This window comes from Paralichthys olivaceus, chromosome 15 (genome assembly GCF_024713975.1).
Source record: "Paralichthys olivaceus isolate ysfri-2021 chromosome 15, ASM2471397v2, whole genome shotgun sequence".
Taxonomy (NCBI): domain Eukaryota; kingdom Metazoa; phylum Chordata; class Actinopteri; order Pleuronectiformes; family Paralichthyidae; genus Paralichthys; species Paralichthys olivaceus.
In genome coordinates, this window is record NC_091107.1 from 3,613,400 (window position 1) to 3,638,034 (window position 24,635).

At 41.7% G+C, this 24,635-nt stretch overlaps 1 protein-coding gene and 1 long non-coding RNA gene across 6 annotated transcripts in view; one reads left to right on the top strand and one right to left on the bottom strand.

The window, feature by feature from the left end:
* Positions 1–16,192: 16,192 nt before the first annotated feature.
* Positions 16,193–19,667, bottom strand: LOC138413801 (uncharacterized). Of its 2 annotated transcripts, none has more exons than XR_011246206.1 (3): positions 19,531–19,667; positions 18,887–19,033; positions 16,193–18,306 (listed from the first exon to the last, which is right to left on the bottom strand). It is a non-coding gene; the product is annotated as an uncharacterized lncRNA (long non-coding RNA). The 2 variants fall into 2 exon arrangements; XR_011246207.1 differs by lacking the exon at positions 19,531–19,667 and adding an exon at positions 19,165–19,322.
* The window catches only part of zbtb16a (zinc finger and BTB domain containing 16a), a 132,311-nt gene continuing 126,633 nt past the window's right edge, over positions 18,958–24,635 (top strand). The window contains exons 1-2 of one of the 4 annotated variants that reach the window (XM_069539805.1): positions 18,958–19,151; positions 22,225–23,542. In XM_069539805.1, the coding sequence (XP_069395906.1) occupies positions 22,314–23,542 (1,229 nt within the window). In that variant the 5' untranslated portion in view covers positions 18,958–19,151; positions 22,225–22,313. Of the gene's footprint in view, positions 19,152–19,315; positions 19,452–19,648; positions 19,787–19,834; positions 19,969–22,224; positions 23,543–24,635 lie in introns of those variants that run through there. The other 3 variants (XM_069539808.1, XM_069539807.1, XM_069539806.1) reach the window with 3 other exon arrangements.

Sequence of the window (24,635 nt, forward strand, 5' to 3'; positions counted from 1 at the left end):
TCACTTGAATTATATATTATATTATATTATTTTCAGCACCTTCATGAATGTGGTGTAATTGAATCAAATATGTTTAAAAAAGCCTGTTCTACTTCAAATTCAAGAAAATACTTTCAACACTACCAAAATCCCAAACATAACTATTGTCTGCTGCGTGTCGTCAATATATGAGAATAAATAAATATTTTAAAGTTTTACTCAGAATGTGCAGTGACTCTACTTGTGAATAAAAAATACATGAAAACAGATTTTCGATGTATTTTGATGTAAGATACAAACACTGGACATTTAAATACTCAGATCTACAGTTTTATAATGTTTTATCATTTTTAAACGATAGAAAAAACACTTTGTCTTCAGTTGAAAGGCGGATTCAGATTAATACGAGAACATTTTCCCTGAGTCCAGATTTAAAGTAATGAGAGTTCTGTTCCATTATGCTCAACATCTTTGAATTATCAGGGTTCTTCTGTCATTTATTTATTTATTTATTCAGTCTTTGTGTCAGTCGCTCAACAAACCATTCATGCTTGAGCCTTTAGTGAAGGGTACATTTCCAAAACTCCACTTCAACATTCTTTATAAGCACAGAATCTTCTCAGGAGCGTACGAAGAATTTTCTTTATTAAAAATGAGAAAATGATAAAAATATAAATGTAACTGCAGCCTCAGAGAATGTGCTTCCCTCGTTTCTCTCTATAATATTGCATTTTCGTCAAAGAAGTAAATAAATGATGCATTAGAATTGATCAATGCATTTGCACCCAGATCGTGTTGAACTGTCACATCCCAGAAAACAAGCATCATGTGGGGTGATGTTCTTGCAGTTCTGCTTATTGACCACTAGAGAACAGCATGCTCCCAATCTACACACAGACTGAACCTGACTCTTACAGCTGAGGCAGAAAACTAAGAATCACATGACTCAAGTTTAAAAAGCAAAATAGTTAACTAGTCTTTGATATAGTATAGTATTTTGTGATGATATTGATATTGAATTATTCTAATTCATTATGATTGAAATGACTGGAAACTTAAATTGGGACGACTAGAGCGTCATCTTCTCACGTCAGAATCACAATCATGTTTATTGCTTTAGTTTAATACAACTAATTTGCATTTGGTGCATTACAACAAAGAATAGAATAGAAATGTAAAAGATGAAACAAGAACTGTGAGAAAGAAGAGCTGAAAGTTAAACAGCAGTGGAATCTATGTGATGATGAAACACATATGAATAATAATATAAATAAATTATGTCGTCAGGGGTTACAGAGCTGTGCAGGAATCAAAATGCAAAGCATCCAAGTGATATAAAAAAAATAAAACGCAAACAGTTCAATTCTAAATGTAACAATAGTTTATTGACATGAGTGTTTTACTTTTATTCACTGAAGTCAGTGTGACTTTAATTCAGACCTGTTGAGAGGGAGTAATCTCTGGTTTGTCCAGAGGGTGGCAGGCTAACTCAAATTAACAGACACGTCCTCAGGCAGATGAGTTGGTTAAAGTGTCTCTAACTTAGAAACATACTTGTTACTTATGTCCACTTTTATAGTTAAAGAAAAGTTATAGAGGAATGTCTTAGTCTGTGTTTTATCTGACTGATAAAACAGGTCAGTGATTTAATCTGTAATGAAGAGAAACAAGAAAGTTCTGAAAATTGTGAAAAAACATAAAGGATCAAGCGTTAAACTTTAAAATGACAGAATTGAAAAACAACAACTAACATCCTTAATGTCCATTCTTTCATATATAAACACACTAAGCAGCTTATGACATGTGATACTGAAGTTTTTAGAAGTGGGGACATGAACGCTGGTGTCTACATCACATAGACGTTAATCTATAAATCTCTGGCAGTAACTCTGCAGCACCAAACATGAACATGAACCTTTTCACTGTGTTATTGATATTTTTATTTAAAAAAGTCAGCGTACATGCATGTGCATTATAACACCAGTGTTCAGATTCACAATTACTCTCTAACGTCAGGTCACATCAGACCTGCAGTCCCTGAGTGAAGCTCAAATTTCCATTTAGATTTAAATGTCCTCAGAGCGTCATGTCGTCCTCGTCCCTTCGTGGCTCCAGCACTTCTTCTCCAGGGAGCCGTCCCTCCCCCATCTTACAACGGTCCAGTGTGGCCGTCGACGGTCTGGCATTGATCACACACTCGCAGAGCTGAAGGCACAAAGCTCGGCCTCATGGCTCGTACCTGTCTCCACACACATGAAAACACACACACACACATATGTGGCCAGTAGTGAAAGCTTGTGTTAGGCTTTTTGATTCACAAATTAGGGGAAGTAACTCACTATGACTTATTATTTGTCCACATCTGGAGCTGTTGTCTGTTCAGATTTTCCATGTGCAGCATGTTTTCTACTTAGCTGCTTGTGCAATGTCACCAAACTGTTTCTGATGTTCTTGTTTGGATCCAGAGAATTTAGGAGGCAAAGTGGAAAGTGTCTGGATGAAGTCGCAGCAGAAATCCAGTGCAGCTGAGGGTAAAACACGGAAACAGATGTGGGTCGAATAAAAGAAAAACGCCTCCTTTCACACGCACTTAATCTCCAACTCGCTCACTTTGAAATGTGAACAACAACGTTTAAAGGTTCAGGGTGTTGGATTTAGTGACATCTAGTGGTGAAGCATCACGTTGCGGCTGAACACCCCTCACCTCACCCTCCTCTCACTTTAATGTTTGACATTGATTTGATTGTATCTTAGACGATGACGGGGTCGGCCGAGCAGATCATCGGACAAGTGAACTAGAAAAGCTTTCAAAATGAAATTGAGCGCCATCTAGAGGTAAAGAGTCACACTGCAACAGAATCTACGGTGGCCCTCAGGTGACATAAAATCACGAGGGTCCGTCTCTCGAAGCCACTCTGAGATTCAGTAAAAACACGGCGACGCAACACGGCGGACTCCGAGGAAAGGGACCGGCTCCAGATGAAAATATAAAGGAGTCGTTCTGAGGTAATGAAACAATTACACACTAATGAAACTAATTTTGAATTTTATTTCCCATTTTTAACAATAGATCCGTTTAAACCCTAAAAAATGAAAATGACTCATCTGCATATTGCTTTTTATTAGTTTATTGTCTTGGTGTAACTGGACTCTGGAGTCAAACGAGATCAAATTCTGAGTCAAAATGTTCCGTGAGCAGAGAGATCCAGTGTTTTACTGTAAACCTGTGAAAAGTCACATTTCCCTTTCTAACTCGTGCTGTTTCATTCGGTGCTTCACTACAAACTCAGAATTAAAAAACATTTTCTTCATGTGAGAGAATCCAGTCGTAGACGTCTGAAGTCCTGTGAGAAATAGAAAATGTTGCCATAAAGCAGCAACTACAAGATGTGTGGTGTAAGTTACTGTGTGGTTCTTGTGTGGTTATTATATAGGTCATAAATATGGCATGTTTTTTTTAATTAAATGCTGTGCAGTGTGAGATAAACGCTGAATCGTTCCCTGTGTGAAGTCCTCTTTGCCTGGATGGGATCTGGGGACTAATGCGGTTTTTGTTCGTCTGCCTGTGGAGCCCCCACGCTCCACAATGAGCACCGTGATAATATTCTCCAGCTCAGTGATACAATAATATTCCACGGTTTAAAAAAAGCTTGTAAAAATGTTGTAAACAGTCAAATTCGTTCAGCGAAGCAGAAGAGATGTGATGAAACTAAAGGCCACGCTTCAGTCAGCTTTGTTGAGCAGATCAGAGAACAGTCTGAATGTACCTGAGGCTGAGTGCTGGTTTGTTTTGAAATATACAGAAGCAGATGTTTCTCTCCCTCCCTCCTTCTCCTTTTGTCTTTCTTCTTTTTTATAAAACATTTTTTTGTTGAGTAATATTTTTTTTTGTCATGCAGAGCCACGTTTCAGCCTCCTCATTTCCACGCTGCTCCCGTCTGGTCCCTTCTCTCTTCTCATTTTTGTGCGTTTGCCTCAGCACAGACTCAGCCAGCCATGCATTCCTCTCCAGAACACTCTGCTTCATCTCAGCTTCCCAACCTTTAAATCACATCAGTGTTACATCACGGCACACTCATGCTTCCTGCTGCGGCCGCCACGCCAAGAACTTTTCCCCTCGCGCTGTCGACCCCTTCACCTCCCCCCCCCCCGCTTGGTCTGAATGTTCTCGTAGTTGCAAAGAATCTTTATATCTGTCGAGAGGAAACCGTTTTCATTGTGCATGAACCAAAATATCTTGGAGAGCTCTTTCAATTAATTTCAAATTCAAAAGATGTTATTGTCATTGCACGGTCGTACTTCGTACACTAGCACAACGACATTGTGGAAAAAAGACAGTTCGATAGTTCACAGTATTCAGATGCGAGGCACTATTTCTATTTTTTCCTTTCCTTTCTTTAAAAATGTAATTTTCTACTATACAGTGGCTTATTTTAAATCTGAATGTACATTAATGTTGACGCACATATTATAATCATAGTCTTCACATTCAGGCTTTTTCTTTGATATTTGATGTCTTGTAACTGCACAACCGAGATGTAAACAACAAAGGCTGCAAGAATTGAAGATCGCCGGTTCTCGTGATTTTTATTGTGCACTTATTTTGTCTTTTTCTTTAGCGCTTGATACCTCAGCAACACGTCTACTGCTTTAGTGCTTTCATACTGTGTAACTATAGTCAATACAGGCACTGACCCTAAATGCTATAATATGCATATAATAATATGTTTTATACTGTAAATCAACCCCCGCTCCTTCTCCACCTACTCGATGCTCCGAGAAGCAAATGTTCAACCTGAGTCATGTCACTGCCGCTTAATGAGTAACCACAACTGACGGATTAACATAATACAGTAAGTTAGTGAGTCAGGTAGTTAGTTTTTAGCTCAGAGACCCATTGTCCACGATTCTTTCCCCGTTTCTTTCTCTTATTGCTCTGGACCTTCTGCAGAAATACACCAGGAGTTCCAGCAAATTACAGAACCTTCGTTTTTTGATCAGCAAATCTTCAGAAGGAGGCTTCTTCAAAGAAATAACTTCCCACTTCACTTCTTAAGCTGAACAAAAACTCCTCTTAAATGAATGGCTTTTGCTCACAGCTTGTGGCCGCAGCTGGCAGTATTGTTGGCCGCTCTAGTCCCCTGGCCACGGAACAGACAGACAGAGGATGAAGGGCGATGGAGGGGGTTGACACAACAGGTACACACATGAAACGACTGCAATTATTGTCCTCCCTCCTCCTCAACACCGCCGTCAGAACTGACAAGGTGTTGGTTGATTTATTTATCTTTTCCTTTTCTTATTTGGTTTCCTCAGTTGACTTTTTCTTTCTCTAGATGCACAATGAAAAAGCTCAATCCAAGAGGATGCACTTTATTAGGAACATTCTCACACCTGCTTATTTGTGCAATGTATGAACTCCTGCACGTACATGTCGGGAGCCTTGGAGGGAGAAACGTGGTTGTTGGTGCCAAACAAACTGGTTTGAGTGTTTTGGAAACTGCTGATCCGCCGGGATTCTCACAAACAACAGCCTCTAGAGTTTATTCAGAATGGTACAACAAACAGAAAAACATCCAGTCAGCAGTGGTTCTGTGGACAGAAACAGCCTGTTGATGAGAGAGGTCAGAGGAGAAGGGTCAGACTGGTTGGAGCTGACAGAAAAGCTAACTCGGATAACTCTTAACAACTCCGGTGAACAGAAAACGCATCTCAGAATGAGCCTGTCAAACTTTGAGGCCGATGAGTTACAACAGCAGAGGAAAACATTGTGTTCCACTCCTGTTGGAAAACAACACAAATCTGAGGCGGGCGCTGACTCACCAAACCTGGACGTCGGAAGTCTAAATGAATCCTGAATCCTGCTGTGGCTCACAGATGATCGGAATTAACATTAACAGCATGAATCCATGGACCAACCCGCCGTGTGTCGACAGTCCAGGCTGGTAGAGGTGGCGTCACCGTGTGGGGAACATTTTCTCGGGCCCTTGATACCAATCAATCATGGTCTGAATGCCACCGTCTGTCAGAGTCTTGTTGCTGAGCATGCACACGGCCACAGTTTACCATCTTCTAATGGCTTCTTCCTGCACGATAATGCTCCATGTCACATTTTTAAAACGGGTCTTCCCAAGTCTCCAAATCTGCGTCCGATAGGGACACCTTCTGGAAGTGGAAGCACAGGAGTTTGGCAGCATTTAACCTGCGAGTGCCTCAGTGAAGCCGTTTGTGTGTGTCTGACTTCGGCTGTCACGGTGTTTCATGACTCCCCCTCTTCGACATGAAGTCATTATGAAGTTATTCACATCTCTCACACACATTGTTGATGGAACGATCGGGATTATGTTCCTGATGTTGCCTCAAAAACTCACATGTCAAACTGCTGATGGTCAGGAGGGAAGTCCGTGACCTCAGAGCCAGCGCTCAGACGAACATGTGCTGATACCGGTGAAGATACGAGGGAAGATGCTGAGACGATCTACAAAAGTTTTCTTCCCTCAATGACAAAGTGGAAAAACTAGGAGGCCACAAGCAACGATGTAATTATTGATCCCATCCCGGAATGTGGCAATGAAAAATGGCGTCATTTAGAGGACGAAGTAAAAGGGTCAAAGTTAAGGTAAAAAAAAAAAATCGAGCGTGGAGCGGATTGGTAGATCTGATCTTCAGACCTGTAGGATCATCAACTCTCTCTGCTACAAAGATAAACTGAGTGAAGACAAAGTCCTGAAAGGCTCCAATGTTTTCATCAATGACCTCCCTGAGTCTGTCCATCAAAAGCAAAGTGAACGTCTCGCAGACATGAAAGCAGTCAGGGGGCGGGGGGGGGGATGTTCCCTATCTGTGGAATAATAACCTCATTGTGCAAAGACCCCTCAATGGAACCACACAGCACCGGACTGGACGCCACGACTGTTTCCAGTTTCTGGATTTCACAGTGAAGTGTTTATCAACTTTAGTGACCTCTGCAATTAATTAATTAATTCACTTTCCTAAAATATCAATAAAGAGACAATTTTAAACCTGTTTTATGAAAGGTATTTGAAAAAGAACAAAGAAATACATTAATATTAAATAAGTAATTTCAGTGGCAGATTGTGATTTAGACACAAAATGTAAATGGCTGAAAAACATTCAATATACTTCTACTGCTAAAAATCTAAAAAAAAAAAAGAAGTCGGAACAAATTATATTCATTTTGCTTCCAGTCAAACTCAATAATTCACACATAATACAAGATGAGCAAATCATTTTATCTTCTTAGACGTACAACAACTCACTGTCAATACTCAGATAACCTCTTCAGCGGAGCACAGCTGTGGAGCAACATTCCAACACAATCATACTTTTTTGTTGAGCCAGACGTTTTGAAATATTCAGTGTCAAAGCAATTCTAAAGTACCTTTTTCTTCGGAAATTAAGTTTATATACAACAAAGAGCCCTGAATGTGCTTCTTTGTGTTGTTAGAGTCTAAACAGAACCGTTAAAGGTTTTTTCAGGCTTTATTCACTACGAATGGATGTTGTGCCGTAAGATCAGATATTCTGGCAGAAGACAAACAGTTCGCCTGTGAACATTTTACTGACACTGTTCAGTATCAACGTATGTGATGCTCGCCAACGACCTTAATGAACAACATATCCTCGTGACATTAAGACACAACACAACATGCTTCGGTTTCCAACAAAGCTTTTTTTTTTTTTTTTCACTCTGCTGCAGTTCGATGGTTTTAAAGTGTAATTTCTTAGAGACGACGAAGTCCTGCTTCATGTCAGCAGCAAAATTGTACACAACAGCTGTGCACAGCAAAGCTTTTGGCCGTTCCGTTTCCTCTGCGTGACTTTAAGATTACTCACAATCTAGTTAAATCGCAGCATCACAGATGCACATGTTGAGACCAGTTTGTTACTGCTCTGGCTCATGAATACATCTGGACCGACGTTTGTTTGAATTTCACTCAGTCACTTTGAAAAATGAGCGTTCAGTTCATTTGTCACTAAAACTTCGAACTGTGCAAAGTAAAGATACAAGTAAATATTTGTGCATTTGAAAATGAGTGTGAGTGAGCACAGACACAGCCTCATTTCCCAAATTAGCAACACTGACCTTTAGCTGTTGACGACGGGAACGTGTTCAAATGCGATTTCGAATGAAATCTGGTTTGACAACTTGTAGATTGATTAAAACAGGCAGACGAACGTCACCGTGGCCAGACAAAGTTCTAGGTCAACATGGCGATGCCAAGACCCAACAGTCCACTTATGAAACCTGATTTAAACCTGCTAGATACAGATTTATATTTGGATCTGCACCAAATTGCACACGTTGATATCAGTTCTGTAAATAGATGTAAATTTCCTCTGGGAAATTGGTGAAAATGTTAAAGAAAGTGGAAAAAAAAAAAATCCTGGATCTGCCCCAAACTTTCTTGGCCCACGTCCCATCCTTCTAAGTTTCTTGGAAATCTGCTCAGTACTTTTTGCATAATCCTGCAGACAAACAAACAAACCAACGGACAGAGGCTCCTCCTCACTTTGAGCAAAACAACAGGACAGATGAGACGATACAGGTTTGATGGAGCGGTTTGACGGTGACGTGGGTTCGATGATAAACAAACCCCAGGTCATCCTAAATGATTCCTGCAAAGATATTGGAAACAGGGAGGAGGAGGAGGAGGGAAGAAGGAGAATGAAAGAGAGAGATGTGCTGAAGGATTAGCTGTGAGGAGCCTCCCTGTGGTGAGCAGCCCTTCTTTTTCCCAGGAACACCGGGAACACTGTAAGGTGATTACTGTTTCATTTGCCATCGCTCCAGTGGTTAAGCACTATGGCCACTAGGGCTTGACTGCCTCCCCTCAACACAATGGAAAACAGGGTTAGACTCTTTGCATCCTTTCCACTTAGCAACTGCTAATGAAATAGTGCACTCACTTTTTATGAATCAAAAGATGAAACACTGAGGATCTTACATGAGCAGGAAACGGCAGGAAAGAGAGAGAGAACATGGACGAGCAGGAAGGACGTCAGAGAGGTTCTGGAATTCTTCTCCAAAAACAGCTGGGTTCCTGCATTGTGTTCTTGTGTGTGTGTGTGTGTGTGTGTGTTTGAGGATGGGGGGGGGGGTGAAGAAACATGTGATGAAGGGAGGAGAGGTGGTTCTTTTCTGTGAATGAAAGGCAGCTGTGGCCTTGCTGGGGCAGCGGACCCAAGGTGATGTTGAGAGTCAGAGGACAACACGGCATTCACATGCAGATGTTTACACGGGACGATACGTGTTTTCATGATCATCTACAAGCTTTTCAAGACCCTGACGAAGCCGTTATTGTGCTTTTGTGTTTTAAAATACAAAATATAGCGAAAAAAGTTGCTTGTACATGAAAGCAAAGAAAGATTACTTTGCATGTGCGGAAATAGAAAATTACAAAGAGCCAGTTTTAAATTGCGATAAATATATTTAATGTGTATTTAATATTGTGTTGCACATTTTCCAGGCCACAACACAGCGGGACGCACCAACACGAGTAAGTGAAACTCTGTGATATATATATATATATGACATGTTGTGACATAACTCTCTGTGCTAATTGTGTTGATGCTGTCAATGTATTTTTTCAGAACAGGAAACAAAACCTGTGTGTTGTGATGGGACTTTGCACGAATTAAAGATATCTGGTATTTCAATCAAAAGGCAAAGCAATTAAACCAAAACCATGTTTGATTGATATATTATATGAAAACATAATTTCACATTGATAGAAATAGAAGCTGTGGATTTCCCTTCAGGGAAACAGACCGATGAGAAGGAGCCTGATCAAAATAAACCTCTCTAGTTCTGATGATGTTGTAAAGTCATTCATCATATTCCTCTTATAATTATCAACTCAGCAGATGGATTTGTTCTGACCCTTCTGTTCTTCCTCAATCATACACTGCACTGATGAATATTGAGTTTTACTGTACAACGTGTGGCTCGCAGAGTTTATTACGATAGAAGACACGACAGCTCCACAAAAGTGAAAGACATGGGACGTTAAACAAACTACAAAGAAATCTATTTGACGCTATAAAAACTGGGTGAAATATCATGTTTACTACATCTGAGACTGAGACCAGACCTCAATATCCACGATGTGAGGAGCTGTATCTGTGTTGTTTATCTTTATTTACAGTCTGTTATGTGGCTGGGTGAATTCCAAAATTAATTTGAAAACTTAAGATCAGACCCACATTTGAAATTGCCATGAAATTCCTCACCCTCTGTGGCTCCACATTTACTTCTTGACCCACCATCTCACCACCGGGTCCTTCCCTCACTCATCACAGTGATGTGAGATTAATTTAACTACACGGACTTCGCACTAAACTGGTCTATCTCTGGGCTTTTTGGGTCCTTCCAGGATGTCCATGCAATCTCCTCTCAAAGGAAAGAGGCTATTAAACAGCCTTCAGGAAAGGATGGAGGGAATCAAACCAAGGGCAATTGAACACAGGTAGACAAACAAATCCACACAGTGACACGAAATAAATTGAGGTGTGTGTGTGTGTGTCTGTGTGTGTGTGTGTAGGTGAAGGTGAAGGTATTTATTTAAATATAACCCTTTTACTTCTCTCTTCCAGTATTTAACATTTACCCTGAAGGTATAATGCTACTGTTGGGCTTCGGTGGAAAAAGCAAATTTGTCTGTGTTACTAATTCATCAATGTTCATGAAAAACAGTGATGATATTAAATACTGTCTCCGTGCCAGTAGCATGTAGGCTATTTAGAAACACGCTAACAAGAAAATGACAGGTGACATGTTACAGATATAGGAACATACGAGAGCTTGACAGGAATCCTCGGTGCAGACTGGTATGATCGATGGAGAATCTCTCGGGACTGTGGGACGACGGTCACGTGGGTCAGGAGTCTTACGGGATAAACAATGTTAGCGCAGCACAAAGGTACGCTAAAGGATTCCTTTAGCATATGGATCACTTTGTAGCATCGTAGCATCTCCTCACATCGCTTCCCTTCACCTAGTCGTTTCATTTGACGTTTCATTTTGGTCCCATCAGCTAACATGGAGGAGGCAGGGGGGCAATCCTCACTTCTGTGCTTCACACTGATTATGTGTCGATGATTCATTTGATGTTTTTCATTCGTTTGTTGAATGGACACGTACACAATGATCTCCTTCCACTTCTAACCTCGGTAAACATCAGGTCCGTGAGACAAAGAGCCAAAAACAAAGGCTTGTTCACATTTCAAATATTACAGAAGATGAAATTCAATATTAACAGTGTGAGAGGAATTGTTAATGGTCTTTATTAAAACTAAGCAACGTGATGCATCCTCTCACTCTGCAGCTCTTCATCTGCAGCACTGACAGAATATCAGGTTACTGTGCGTTTTAAAAAGACGCACAACAAGCGTGACCACAGTAACTATTACTATCGTTGACAGATGTGATCTCCGGAAGATGTCCAGATGTTTGCGTCCTGACATTGTCCAGAGTTTCTCCAGATCGGCCGCGTTCACAACAACAGGGAAATCTCTGTGGCTTTAAGGGGAGGGGTGGAGCCTGGGTAAAGCAACAGGAAGCAGGAAATGACGTATAATTCTGCTGCGGAAATCACACGTTTATGTTTAAAAGCTCATCGGCACCAAAAGCTCTCAAATCTCGACGTCTTTCCAAGTCGACAACTTCGTCCACGTCTTCTTCATCCTGAGATATTTTAATTCTTTTTGGGGGTTTTTTCAGTTTTGTGTCTGTTGTATTCTCACATGAGCGTCATCACATATTTTCCAGAGTGTCATTTATATAATTAGAATTATTTTTATGTAATATATTATATAATTAAACTAAAAATAATCGTCAAGAGAAAAAGATGTTAAAACTTAAATTTTCTTATTTTCCACTGATTCAACACATTTAACTTTTTTTTTTTTTTTGACTTTTACCCATTTTCTTTGCCCACGTATTTCACACAGGTTGTGGATTCCCTGAGGAAACACTGGGTTCGAACGTACAACGAAATCCCTCTTGATGCATCTGACCACTGTCCGCCTCATCCACTCTCACTGTACAATGCATAAGGTCGACCTGAGGCACGGGAGAGAATTGATCTCCTGTCGAGACTGTATCCAAGCTCTGTTCCCTCAGATCAACACTTCTCTGTTGTGATTCCCTCAACCAGGGAGATCAGCTCACATCGGTGAGGAGTGTAAATGGGTTCAGATGTATTAATTATTAATGAGAAAATTACACCGACAGAGTCCATGTGGGGTTTCGTGTTTGTCTATGCAGTTTGAGTCAGACTCCCTTTTTGTCCCCATTTGTCGACACCAGAATAGATCACAGGTTTTTCTTATAGAAATATAATTAAAAATTCATGCGTAAGAGATCTTATTAAAACTATTACAGCTGTGGTGAGCTCTGATCTCTTTTTTTCCCCCTCTATCCTCATAAGTGTTTATTTAGCAAATAAAATAATAATTGTGCCGAGGAGATTTGTAAACTGTTTTTTACTGTCGCAAAAGTCCGGAGGAATACGTGGCGCTGGAAGAGGAAAGAGGTTTTTCTGCTTCCTGTCTTGTTTCCTCTGATGCTTTTTGCTCGTTTGTTTTCTTGTTCATATTTGTTGTTTTGTTCTGAAGTTAAACACAAACTCACACGATGTTTTTACTTGTTTGTCTGCAGGTTTACACTAAACTTTGGTGGAAAGATGCAGTACGAGTCCCAGGTAATTGTTTTTACTGTCTTTAACACTGCGATATTTAGACGTTTTCAAGATATTTCCGATCTGGATTTTTGCTCAATCGAGCGCATTCAGGTGAGAGATTTTTAAGAGTGAGCACAATTGTTTGAGGCTTGATTGTGTTCAAGAGGAATGTTGGGTCTTGGTGGAGGTCTGCACTTTATCGAGTGCTGTTCTAGTTGCAAGGACAAAAACACTTGTTCCAGTTTGGTTTTGTTTTGATCTGCTCTTGTTTCACGTTTTTTTAATGCTCCTCTTCACGACAGTTCCAGCAGCGGCAATAAACACTGGCACTGAATGTCGATCATTGTGTTGCTGCAATGTCAAGTATGAATATACGGCTGCTTTAACAATGTTTAATACCTACCTCTGTTGTCTCATGTCTTATTCACATCATATATTTTGCGGCGGTACACATTCATCAGACAGATAAATTTTTATTTGGTAGAAAACACACTATACATCTACATGTAACACACAAGACGTGTAAATCAGGGTTTGACTGTCATTGTGCTTTAAAGGCAGACAGAAGTCGTAATATTGTTCTATAAAGCCGGTTGTGCAGACAAAACATTTATTTGTTCGTTCTCCCTGAACTTAATGTTCACGTTTTAAAATCATGGGAAAACATTGCAATCTATTATCTAAGAGACACTCAAACTCCTAAAGTGCTTCTTAAGGCTGCGTGACCCAGTCCAGTGATTATTCAGCTGCAGAGTAACTCTCTAATCCACGAGTGACTGTGAACAAAGACTTGTGTGTAACATTTTTCAAATCAATTCAGAGTCAGACAATAAAACACGTAGAAATGTATTTTTGTCTGTAGCTGTTGTTCTTCATATCAAGTTTTATCTGGTAAGATTTAGCCAGAATATCAGCAACTAGCAGTCTGAGTTGTAAATTTCCTTATTGCTCGTTTGAGGTGAAAAGTGCACAGCGTTATCTAAAGATGATGATTAAGTCTGTTTTCAACTTTTAAAAGCAGCCCAAAACCTCCGTGTCGTAACGGCCTGTAATTGCCCTGTTAGGAGATGATTGCAGAGTCTTAGGTCAAAGTACTCTTCACCTGAAACTGACCACACAAACCCAGTTTGTCGGGCTGCCATTCTTTTGGCAGAGGAGTATTGATCCGGAGGATTCTCTTAAGCGCTGTAGTTTGTCCTCTGAGGGTGGAGCTGAAGGCTTGGAATGGAGAAGTAAACAGGCACTTGGTAAATAAAACACCTAGGTCAATATAGCCATTTTACCCATTAACCTGAAGCAGGTTTGGCCATTGGAGGAGATAACATAGTGTGTGTGGAAGAGGAAGAACCTGTAACTTGGTAAACACAGAGTTAAGTCATTCAGGGGTCAAAGGATTTTAAATAAACTAGCTTTGCATGTACTAATATTGAATTTTTTTTAATTTTTTTTTAGAAATGACATCTTTAATTCTTGCTTCAAGCTTCAAACATCATGTTGGTTCAATTCACATTTACGTGTTTGAGAAGCTTTGACTCAAACTCGGCTCTTTAACTGTGTGAGTTTTGGTTTTACCCACGAGCACATGGCGAGCAAAAACTACTTCCCGACCGAATCCAGAAAAGGTCAGAGGTGAGGGTCAGGGGTCGAAGAGGCGTGGCCTCAGTGCCGGAGACGCCCCCAGGTTTACACAAGTGTAAAAAGAGTCCATTCAGTCTGGCTGCATGGGCAGAGTTTCACAAAGGTCCACTGTGTGGGGCCTATACTCCCCCAACACACACACACACACACACACACACACACACACACACACACACACACACACACACCTCCTCGATGCACCATGCCTACAGGACACAGACAATAGGGGGGGTTTCTGGTTTGCCTGTTCAACTAAGTTTTTGTTTTTACTTTAACCGGAGTGGATCAACAAATTCCTTTTCTCTTTCTGTTTTTAATCCCGACCTTCATTTATGTGTCGCTGTGATCGTCTGAACACTGTGCAGGAGAACAGAGGAATGAATATCCATGGAACAAGACAACAACACAGTGGAAACGGTTTTAAATGATGCATGAAACAAATGGTTAAAGAAAAAACGTCAAACAATGCAAATAATGCCAAAGCTCACTATTGAAGAAAAAAAACAATCTGAAAAACACACGAAAGGTTTAAAAGGTTTCATATTTCCTTCGCGTCAGCTCTCAGCTCCAGGCCGGTTCATTCCTACTAAATATTTAGATCTTTAAAAACAGGTCACGTACAGTTTCATTTTGATTTAAAGACTCATTACTTTCCCAGAACAGTTGCAAACGCCAAACAAGTAAACATTTAGGGGGACTATTTTCAGAGGCAAATTAATATACATTCAGCGCTTTAGTGAGCAGTCACAGGAGCAGGGGACATGTTGACCAAATTCAATATTATAATTTACTGTCTAGTCGGTCGAAGGCACAGAGGGATAACACATGTCTTCATTAGTTTGATTTTCCAGATCTTAACGCACTGATTATTTTCAGTATCTATGTCTGTGTTGACCGAATCACGTCGTGAATACTCTCTGGATCAAAAAGGATAATTAGCATATAAAGTTAGCGGGAGGTCACCTGTTGAGAGCGAAAGTTCAGCGGCTGCACAGATAAATCCGACTCTCGCTCATTTGTTATTACTCCTAATTGTGCATATTAAATTTTTTATGGGAAATGTGGAATTACTCGTGTGTCTTTATAGATGATGCCCGTGATGAAAGCTGGAGCCCTCCTCTGTGACTCATTTCTAACCGCAGCTACTAACCAAAAACTTTCGGGCAGCCCGTCGTTTTCTAACTCTTGGTATTATTTTAAAGTGCAGCGATGATCTGGTTTTCATAATTTAGCCCTCATCTTCCTTTCCCTCAGTAAAACGGTGGATTATTGCCAGATTAAGGGAGTGCCTTTTTCTTTATCCCTGGGTAAGCCTGCACAGCACGCAGCTCAAAGGTAATGAAGCACTCTGTGATCCGTGCCCGGATGAATCCAAAAATTCCCAGAGCACCAGTGTATTTTATAGGAAATGAGATGAGAGCCCCCGTCAAACCTGTGCTTTCCATTTTGAGCGCAGCAATAAACTGTGTGAGCACGAACAACCGGCTGCAACAACCCGACCTGTTGCAATTTCAAAAAGAAGAATAAACAGGACGACAGGTTTTTTAAATTGATGTTATCTTTGCCAGGGAATAGTGCTTTGATGCTCTTTTGTTAGAACTTGGAAAACAAACAAGTTTTCAGAACTGAAACTAAATCCAGACACATTTTAAAACATTCCTTTGTTTGAATTAATTATTACCAGTCCTCTAAAGTGGAAAAGGTTTTTACTTATTTTTCATTCCGACACCAAGATCTTTGATTTCACCAAGGTAACCTGACTACAAAATAATCTGGTGATTAGAGGATTCCAGCTGCAGCAGAGGGAAATAGATAAAAATATTTAAGAACCTAATTGATTCAATTGATAATTAGCATTTTAAAATATAAGATACTTTTAGAATGATGCTCTTTATTAGTCAAAGTTACAGATTTGCACATACAGAGATATTTACTGACACAGGGTGAGAATCATTTTAGATCTTGTTAAATGTTTAATTTATTCCTAATAAGTAATGACATTTAAATTTTACTTATGTGACTCTATGATGACGACAATTTTTACATCGAAAATAAAAAAATACAAACAGTCTCTTAAGAAAATAAGATACATCAGTGCAAACCACAACATTGTTTTCCAAAACAAGATACAACAATGTTTAGATCTTAACATAAAAATGTGTAATTTTTATAAAACGATATGACGTTTGTGATGAGGAATAATGGAATTTAAGTCTTTCAATGCTTCAAATGTACAATTATACAAGTAGATCCTGTTGGTCAACCAGAGGTTAAAGTGTTTGAGCTGCATCTTCCACAATCGTTGCACAGGAATTCTTTGCAGCGTCTTTGAAGTCTCAACGCAAACAATCGAACTGCGTGTCCCCAGAGGCACTGACGGTCTCATCATCGGTTTTACACATGAGGAGAAAAGACAGACAAGACGGAGGTTCTCACTTAAGTCACTGAGAGAAACAAAACTCACAGTGAGAATCACTTTCAGAAATCAAAATGAAGAATGTCTCTGTCTGCTGTAGCTGAGAGAAGCTTACTTTCAAGTACCTGAACTGTGTAACGTCACGTCCGACATGTAGTTCAGACTGTCAGTCAGAGGGAGGTTGGTAGTTCTTGAACACAGTGAAGAACACTGCAGAGCAGATTTTATTTCTGCGCTACGAGACACTTATGGTCATTTGCTAATTTTAATTTGTGGCGTTCTCATGTTGTCACACTGGGAACACGAGTGTAGGTCTTCTGTCAAACACTGCTGATGGATGGAACACGTTGACTGATCTGTTGCAGACGCTGGACGACCCCTGCCTCCCTCTGACCTGCCCATCGCTTCCAGTTTATCAGCCCCAGTCCGCCGAGTGTTGATGTGAGCCCGAGGCCACAAAGGTGACTTTTCATCATCCTGCATGATGAGGAACATCTCGGTGTGTCGCAAACTGTTCGTCTTGCACCATCTGGCATAGCTACTCCCTTTAAGAACCTACTAATCTTCAGTTGGGTGTATTTGTAGAGAAATCGCTGTCTCCACAAATGAATGTGTGATAAATCAATTTACTCAACATTATGCTCACATTCCCCTCGTTCTTCTTAATTCTGGACAATTTGTACTTCAGGAAAGTAAAAGCACTTAAAGGCAACATAACGCCAGAAATAAAATATAGTGAAATTAAAGCATCGGAGAAAGAAAAATTGCCTCATGCTGGTGATCATCATTAAGGCAAAACATGAATCAAGTCCTAAAGTTTGCTTTTAGAAGAAACGACTCAAAGACTGATTTCAGGCCAAACAATTATGAGGTGTACCGTCTGCTACTTTCATGGTTATTGGTCAACAGAAGAAAGTAAGTGGAGATTTAGATTGATGCTGACAATCAAGGGCTGTTAAAACCAAACTGATCAGACTGAAAGAAACTGAACTCTGGAACTGAACTCTGAGGATGTATTTTTTATGAAACAGCCTTTTTATTTCATGTTTTTTCTCTTTGAATTACTTTCAATATTTTCACCTGATATTAGAAAATACTTGAAATACACAATTTCACCACATCCTTGATTATTTGTTCCTTTAAAATTAAGTACAATTTGAAAACACCGCAACCCTCAAGGCCTAAATATGTTTTCACAGATGCAGCTGCATGTTGTTAGAATGAAATCCCGCATCTTAAGTTACATTAAATGTGTGTATGCATGTGTGTGATTTTCTACATGTTACCAGTCTTATGTTGCATCATGTGTTCATGCTATCGTCCGGCCACTGCAGGCCTTGTTTTCTGAAACACGAGGGCACAGTCGCACGTTTGCGAATCGGTGGCAAACGTTCTGTTCACTTTCAATCGATGCACATTTGCTCCCTGTGGCAAAGCACGTCGCTCAACTCTGGTGAACTTTGACCTTAAATATAAGCGATATATACAGTATTTATATATATATGTTGTAAAAGTCATCTTCTTGTTGCAAGGCTGATACTTCCTCTCTGTGCCTCTATTGTTCTCTGGCTGAGGAGAAGGAAAAGAAGCGTTCAGAAACGTCTCCTGTTCATTTTTTAAAAGAAAATTAAGAAAAAATAAAGACAAATAAAGCTTTAGATAATCCTTTACTTTACTTTTGGCAGATTTAAAAAATAAAGCAGAGGTAGTAGTTTGAAATTAGAACTTGTTGATTCAAAGAGAAAAGAGACAACACGATGTTCACTATATGGTATAAAAAGCAAAAGTGTAATTTAGTGTGGAAGGATCTTATTACATGATTTCGGGGCCTATAATCTGCCACTGTCATGTTTCTGCACGACTTTATTTTGATTATTCAAAAACATTTTCAAAATGTATTTATTCAGGTGTTAAATAAAAATGAAGACGAACACTTGCACTCATATCTGTGCTTCCACTCAAACATTTTGACTAAATTGAAAATGGGTTTCGGCGTCGGTGGCCCCCTTCTCCTACTTTCACTCAACCCCCCCCCACAATAGGACCGTCAAACTACGATGTGTGCCCCTGCATGGCTGGAGTTTGGGGGGGAATAACATGTGCATTCAAACAGCTGGAGGGAGATGAAGAGAGGGGGGGGGGGGCTCACCTTTCCACAGCCGCCTGTGAGGCAGCCGTTTGACATGAGACAGCCCCCTAGGTGTCTCACTTTCTCAGTGTTTGTATGGGCTGGAGCGCAGAGCCGGCTGCTCGTCTGGCTGACTGGCTGCGTTGACGTCAGCGCCGTGATGATTTGCTAAGGCGAGAGAAGAAAGGAGTTAGTGCGTGTTGAGAGAGCGGGTACTGCGAACTGCCTTTACTATGCTGTAGCCCCAATCCCGCTTCACTAGACGGAGTCAAAACGCGCAACTTGGGTGAGTACCACACCGGGGCTGAAGCGGAGCTGCGGTTCCCCCCGGCGACAAGTGCCAAAGCGCCGCCGCCGCCGCCGCCACTCTGCATGCGTGTGCCACTGTTTTCTCTGCGCACTTTCATTCACCATATGGATGTTTGGATGCGTGTATCCAGCGCTTCTTTTCCCCCTCCTGTTTCGCTTGTCCTCGTTCAACCTCACGCTGAAGTTAGCAGCAAACGCGACTTTGGCACGCAAGTTGGATCCGCGCACCGGAGCGCTCGGTGGAAACAAGTGTTTACCTGATTGCCGCCGCTGCAAGGTGTTGGAAGTTTGCATTTACGCACGGTAGCCGATTGTAGAGATGTTAAGGTTGACGCAACCCCCCCCTCCTTCCTCACCTACCTCTCTCTCTCCTCTCTCTCTCTCTCGGTGTGGTGTTAGTATGCTGGAGATCGCAGCCAGAGGACGTGAGGTCTGGGCTCTTTCACCGGGAGCCAGACGACACATGACGCCTCGCTCCATGTGACTCTACCGGAGAAATCGCGTTCGCTCGTTTTGATGGAAATTACGCATTTTTCTTTGTAGACACCAGCCTGCGCGTCCTTGTGCCTCCAGACGCACCAGTGTGGCTCATTTAGCCGTGATGACATCACGGTGAGGACCGGAGACATTGGTCCCTACACGCGAGACAAACCCGAATCCAGTCACTGTACAGTCACACACACCGAGATTGATTGATTGGTTGGTTGATTGATTGACTGACTGACAGGGACCTGGAGGTTTGATCGGTTACCAATAATCGTCTCGGGGTCGCATGCGCAGCAGCACATTGTGAGGTGGGGATTGGCAAATTGATTTGTTATCGAGACTGTCTGATCTTCCTCCCCTTTCACTTTTCTCTGTGTATCCTTCAGGCACCTCTCTGCGTGATTGTGCGCAGCCACGATTCGCCTGAAACAAAGTCCACCTGTGCGTTCCTCACACTGAAGCGTTTAAATCAGCGTGGATACTTTGTTTTGTGTGTCTGTTGTGTTCCTTCCTCAGAAACGGTTGTGCCATGTTTTTTCGCCGCTTCTCCCCACATCCGCGTGTTGTCAGTGTGGCTCATGGTCTGGAATATTGAACGCTGTTTATTCTTGTTGTGGCTGGGTCTCCAAGGCGCGCTATGGCAGACAACTCGTGATCAGATTGATTATGCTGCCTCTCTGTGAAGTCGGCCTAATGTGGTTATTGTCAGCGGTCTGCATTGTCCTCCGGGGAGAGGATCTCTCCTGCCTTAATGTACTTAATGTAGAGCGTGATGTTTTGCATAATGCATAACGCTGTGTATCATTTGTCTGTTGCGTCTGGCCAATATTAACACTGTCTAGACGCGCGCATGTGCCTTTTTATGATTAAGTACCCAAACATGCAACTTTGCATCGTAGTCCCGGTGGAACCTGCACTCACAGACCTGCAGAGCGCAACAAGCATTGATCATTGACGGGGCCATAAATCGCAGCTATATTGGCCCACCTGTAATAAAGATAATGTCTGGTTGTGGGTATGACCTCTGTTGACTGAGAGGCTGCAGAGTTGAATGAGAACCCGGGGTTTCATCATTACCTTCCACATATCGATCTCGTCAATGTGCCGAAAAGACAAACTGTCCAGTGACCCAACAGGATTATTTATTCTCGCAAATAATAGCCAATTTACACCTAACGTCTCTGGTTTGGACTTGTGTGATTGTTTGAAGTGATATATTATTTTATTTTTTTTAAAACAGTCATCCTCTTGTTGCAAGGCTGATATTTCCTCTTTCTCTCTCTGTGCCTCTGTTGAGGAAGGAAAACAAGTATTCATTAACTTCTCCTTCTGTTAATTGTTGAAAATATAATAAAACTTTTTGGCAAATGTAAAATGATAATGAATGAAGATTCCTAACAGAAAAACTGAAACGAGTAGACTGGACATATTGACTTAATTGAGGAGACAAAAAGTGTCCCTCAATAATCTCATTCAGAATGTGGGTCAATGGAGGCACTTGGCTTTTAGTCACTCATTCGTGCAATTATAATACATGTTCTCCAAAGCTTGGTTATTAGGATTGTATGTCACAATATCAAGTGGACAAACACGTTTTCTGGTAACGCTGAGATGATAATTCCTTTAAAAATCCACATAAACCAATTAATTGTAAGCCTTTGTTATTTCAGCGTAGGTCAAAGTGTGATGTGTGCCGGAGCAACACTTCGCCCTGTTGACTCGAATAATCAAGTTAACAACTGTCACAGAGACAAATCATTTGGGATTTTGGACATTAGTGACTGTGAGCAGAGGCAGTGTGTGTGTGTGTGTGTGTGTGTGTGTGTGTGTGTGTGTGTGTGTGTGTGTGTGTGTGTGTGTGTGTGTGTGTGTGTGTGTGTGTGTGTGTGTGTGTGTGTGTGTGTGTGTGTGTTGCTTTCGCCTCATCCTGCTTTCCTTTCCACCCATTTCTGGCTGCTGCTCTCTGCCCCCCCCCCCCCCCCTGTCTGTGATGGGAATACTGAGTAAGATGCTATTTAATTTCAGAAAGGCTGCTGACGGTCTTTGTGAGCCTGAGCAGCAATGAAAGAAGAAAATAAAAACCCACAATTCCCACTTGTTTAACTGGTGTACGTCCCCATCAGATAACCGAATGAAGACGTCTTTTTAAGATGGCATATGTTGGACTGATTGGTATGCACGGGCGAGCCTGTTGGACGGCACACAATTTGCCTCCCCTTAGATATATACAGTCAATACTATTCACTGATTTTAAGAACAATGCCTCTGCGCTGAGCGTTTACCTTCCCTGCAGGATGTTTGCAATTTGCAACTCCACTGATTTCACATTTTCCATTTTACAAAATGGTGAATTTATTGACAAATTAATTAAATTTTCTTTGTCAACATTTAATTGTCGAGTTCTTTTGTGAAGCAGACGGAGAATAGTTAGTTGAATTAAATATATTTGTTACATTTTTTGTGGACCAAAAAAAGAAAAGAGCATTTGTTGGATTTCAAAGTCTTTAAGATCTTTGGTGTGAAAAACGTTTGCTGATTTTCTTTTTCATTCTGTCTCCACTCAGGATTCATCTTGTTTACAAAGATAGCTTAAAACACTGCTGAGCGGGGAAGGCGAGCCTCATGAGTCGGCCTCGTGGATTGCATCGACATAATGGATTTAACTAAAATGGGTATGATCCAGCTCCAGAACCCCAACCACCCCACTGCCCTGCTGCAGAAGGCCAACCAGATGCGTCTGGCCGGGACTCTGTGTGACGTGGTCATCATGGTAGACAGTCAGGAGTTCCACGCTCACCGGACTGTGCTAGCCTGCACCAGCAAAATGTTCGAGATCCTCTTCCACCGCAACAGCCAGCATTACACCCTGGACTTTCTTTCACCAAAGACTTTTCAGCAGATTTTGGAGTATGCTTACACTGCCACGCTACAGGCCAAGGTGGAGGACTTGGATGACCTCCTGTATGCAGCGGAGATCCTGGAGATTGAGTATTTGGAAGAGCAATGTCTCAAGATCCTGGAAACGATCCAGTCCTCGGATGAGAACGACGTCGAGGTAAATGCTAATGACGGAAGCACAGAGGAGGATGAAGAGCGCAAAGGCCACAACGGAGCCAAGAACTCAAAACAGCATTCCATGGTGAGCCCCTATCTGTCAGGTGCCCAGCAAGTCTCCATGTCTGGGATGGTGGACCAGAGTCCCTCGGTGTCCACCTCCTTCAGCGTCTCCACCCTGAGTCCCACCAAAGCTGCTGTGGACAGCCTGATGAGCATCGGCCAGTCTCTGCTTCAGCAGGGCTTTGGTGCCGAACAACTCGTCCATGGCAACTCCCACCACCTGATGACTGAGATCAAGACTGAAATGATGCAAGTGGACATGGGTGGCAACGACAGCCCTCAGAACATGGAGTCCAGCGCCTCCAGCAATGGAGAGCGCAGCGGGGAGGACAGGAACCGAGATGGTCCCGGCACACCGACCAGGAGCAGCGTGATCACCAGTGCCCGCGAGCTGCACTACGTCCGCGATGATGGCATGGGCGACCATCAAGCTGAAGTCAGTCAGATGGGGTTGGAGGCGATGGCTGGAATGACAGAGAAACATCTGGCCTCGCTGTACGCCCTACCTGTCAATCACAAATCAGATGCCATCATGTCCATGCCGGCGTCCATGGCCTCCGCTCTCCCCATGTCCCCAGCCCTGGCTATGTCTATGGACTTCAGTGCCTACGGGGGCCTCCTGCCTCAGAGCTTCATCCAGAGAGAATTCTTCAGCAAGCTCGGGGAGCTGGCAGTGGGCATGAAACCAGACGGCAGGAACCAGCACGAACGTTGCAATGTTTGCGGTGCAGAGCTGCCAGATAACGAAGCTGTGGAGCAGCACAGGTAAGCCAAAGTTTTCTACTTAATATCTTCTTTCCGAATCTTTTTTTTTTTTTTTTTTTGCACGTTTTTTTTTTTTTGTTTAAATCAATTCTAATAGTTGATTCTAGATTTCCTTATGTTTTTGCTTTCCACCGCTCATTTCGACAAAACCTAAGTAATGTTTCCTGAGATTCAATAACATCTAAGCCCAAGTGTTTTGGAAACACAGTCTGAGTCACACCTTACAAATGTGGGTGGCAGCTATAACACACTTACCAAAGTGGGACCCCCTTTGTCCTGGACCCACTCTCCTCCCCCTTCTCATAACTGCACAAGGGGGGCCCTTATTAGCTTGATAATTGGAGTAAGCGGTCAGCCCAGGATATGAGAGCTAAACCTGGGCCCTGAGACAAGGAGGTAGTTCTAGGACAGGGAAGTGGTGTTAAACCAGCACAGCGCTACGTCAATCAGTGCATATAAATCAATCTCAAGGCCTGGAAACTCAAATCCGAACATTGGAACTAACCTGTAGACTCTTTCAAAACTTCCCTCCAAATTTCATGTCATAAGTCAGCACCTCTGCATGGTTCAAACTGTCTTTATCAGTCTTGTGAAATGTACTTGCATCACTTTTTTGCACTGTCATAGTTCTTTTTTTTTTTGCCCGGAGGCCTTTTCTTACCTTGAGGACCCACCTTCTCACCTTGCAATGTTTGCTGAAATCAATAGGAATGCACTGTGGTTAAAGTTCACATGAGGATTTGAACCCAATCACCCATCCCCTTGTGCCTTAGCCGGTATCTTGGTATGCACGGCCAAGAGCTGCACTGATTCAGTCCCAAGCTACTTCAGCTTCTTAATCTGATTTGGTCTCGTCTCATAAAAAAATACTGAATATTGCAGAATGGCTATTACCCGAAAGAGAGGTGTCCTTGTTTGCAGTTTTACAGTATGTTATTGTGCAGGGATTTTATTTGGATGGATTACGTCAGTCAGTTACTTTGCAGTTTTGTGGTGTTGATACAAAGAGTGCTCACTATTGATCAGAGCTCATTATTCATTGAATTAAACGGACGTTTCTACACGGTCTGACGTTATTAATCTTTGTTTGAAT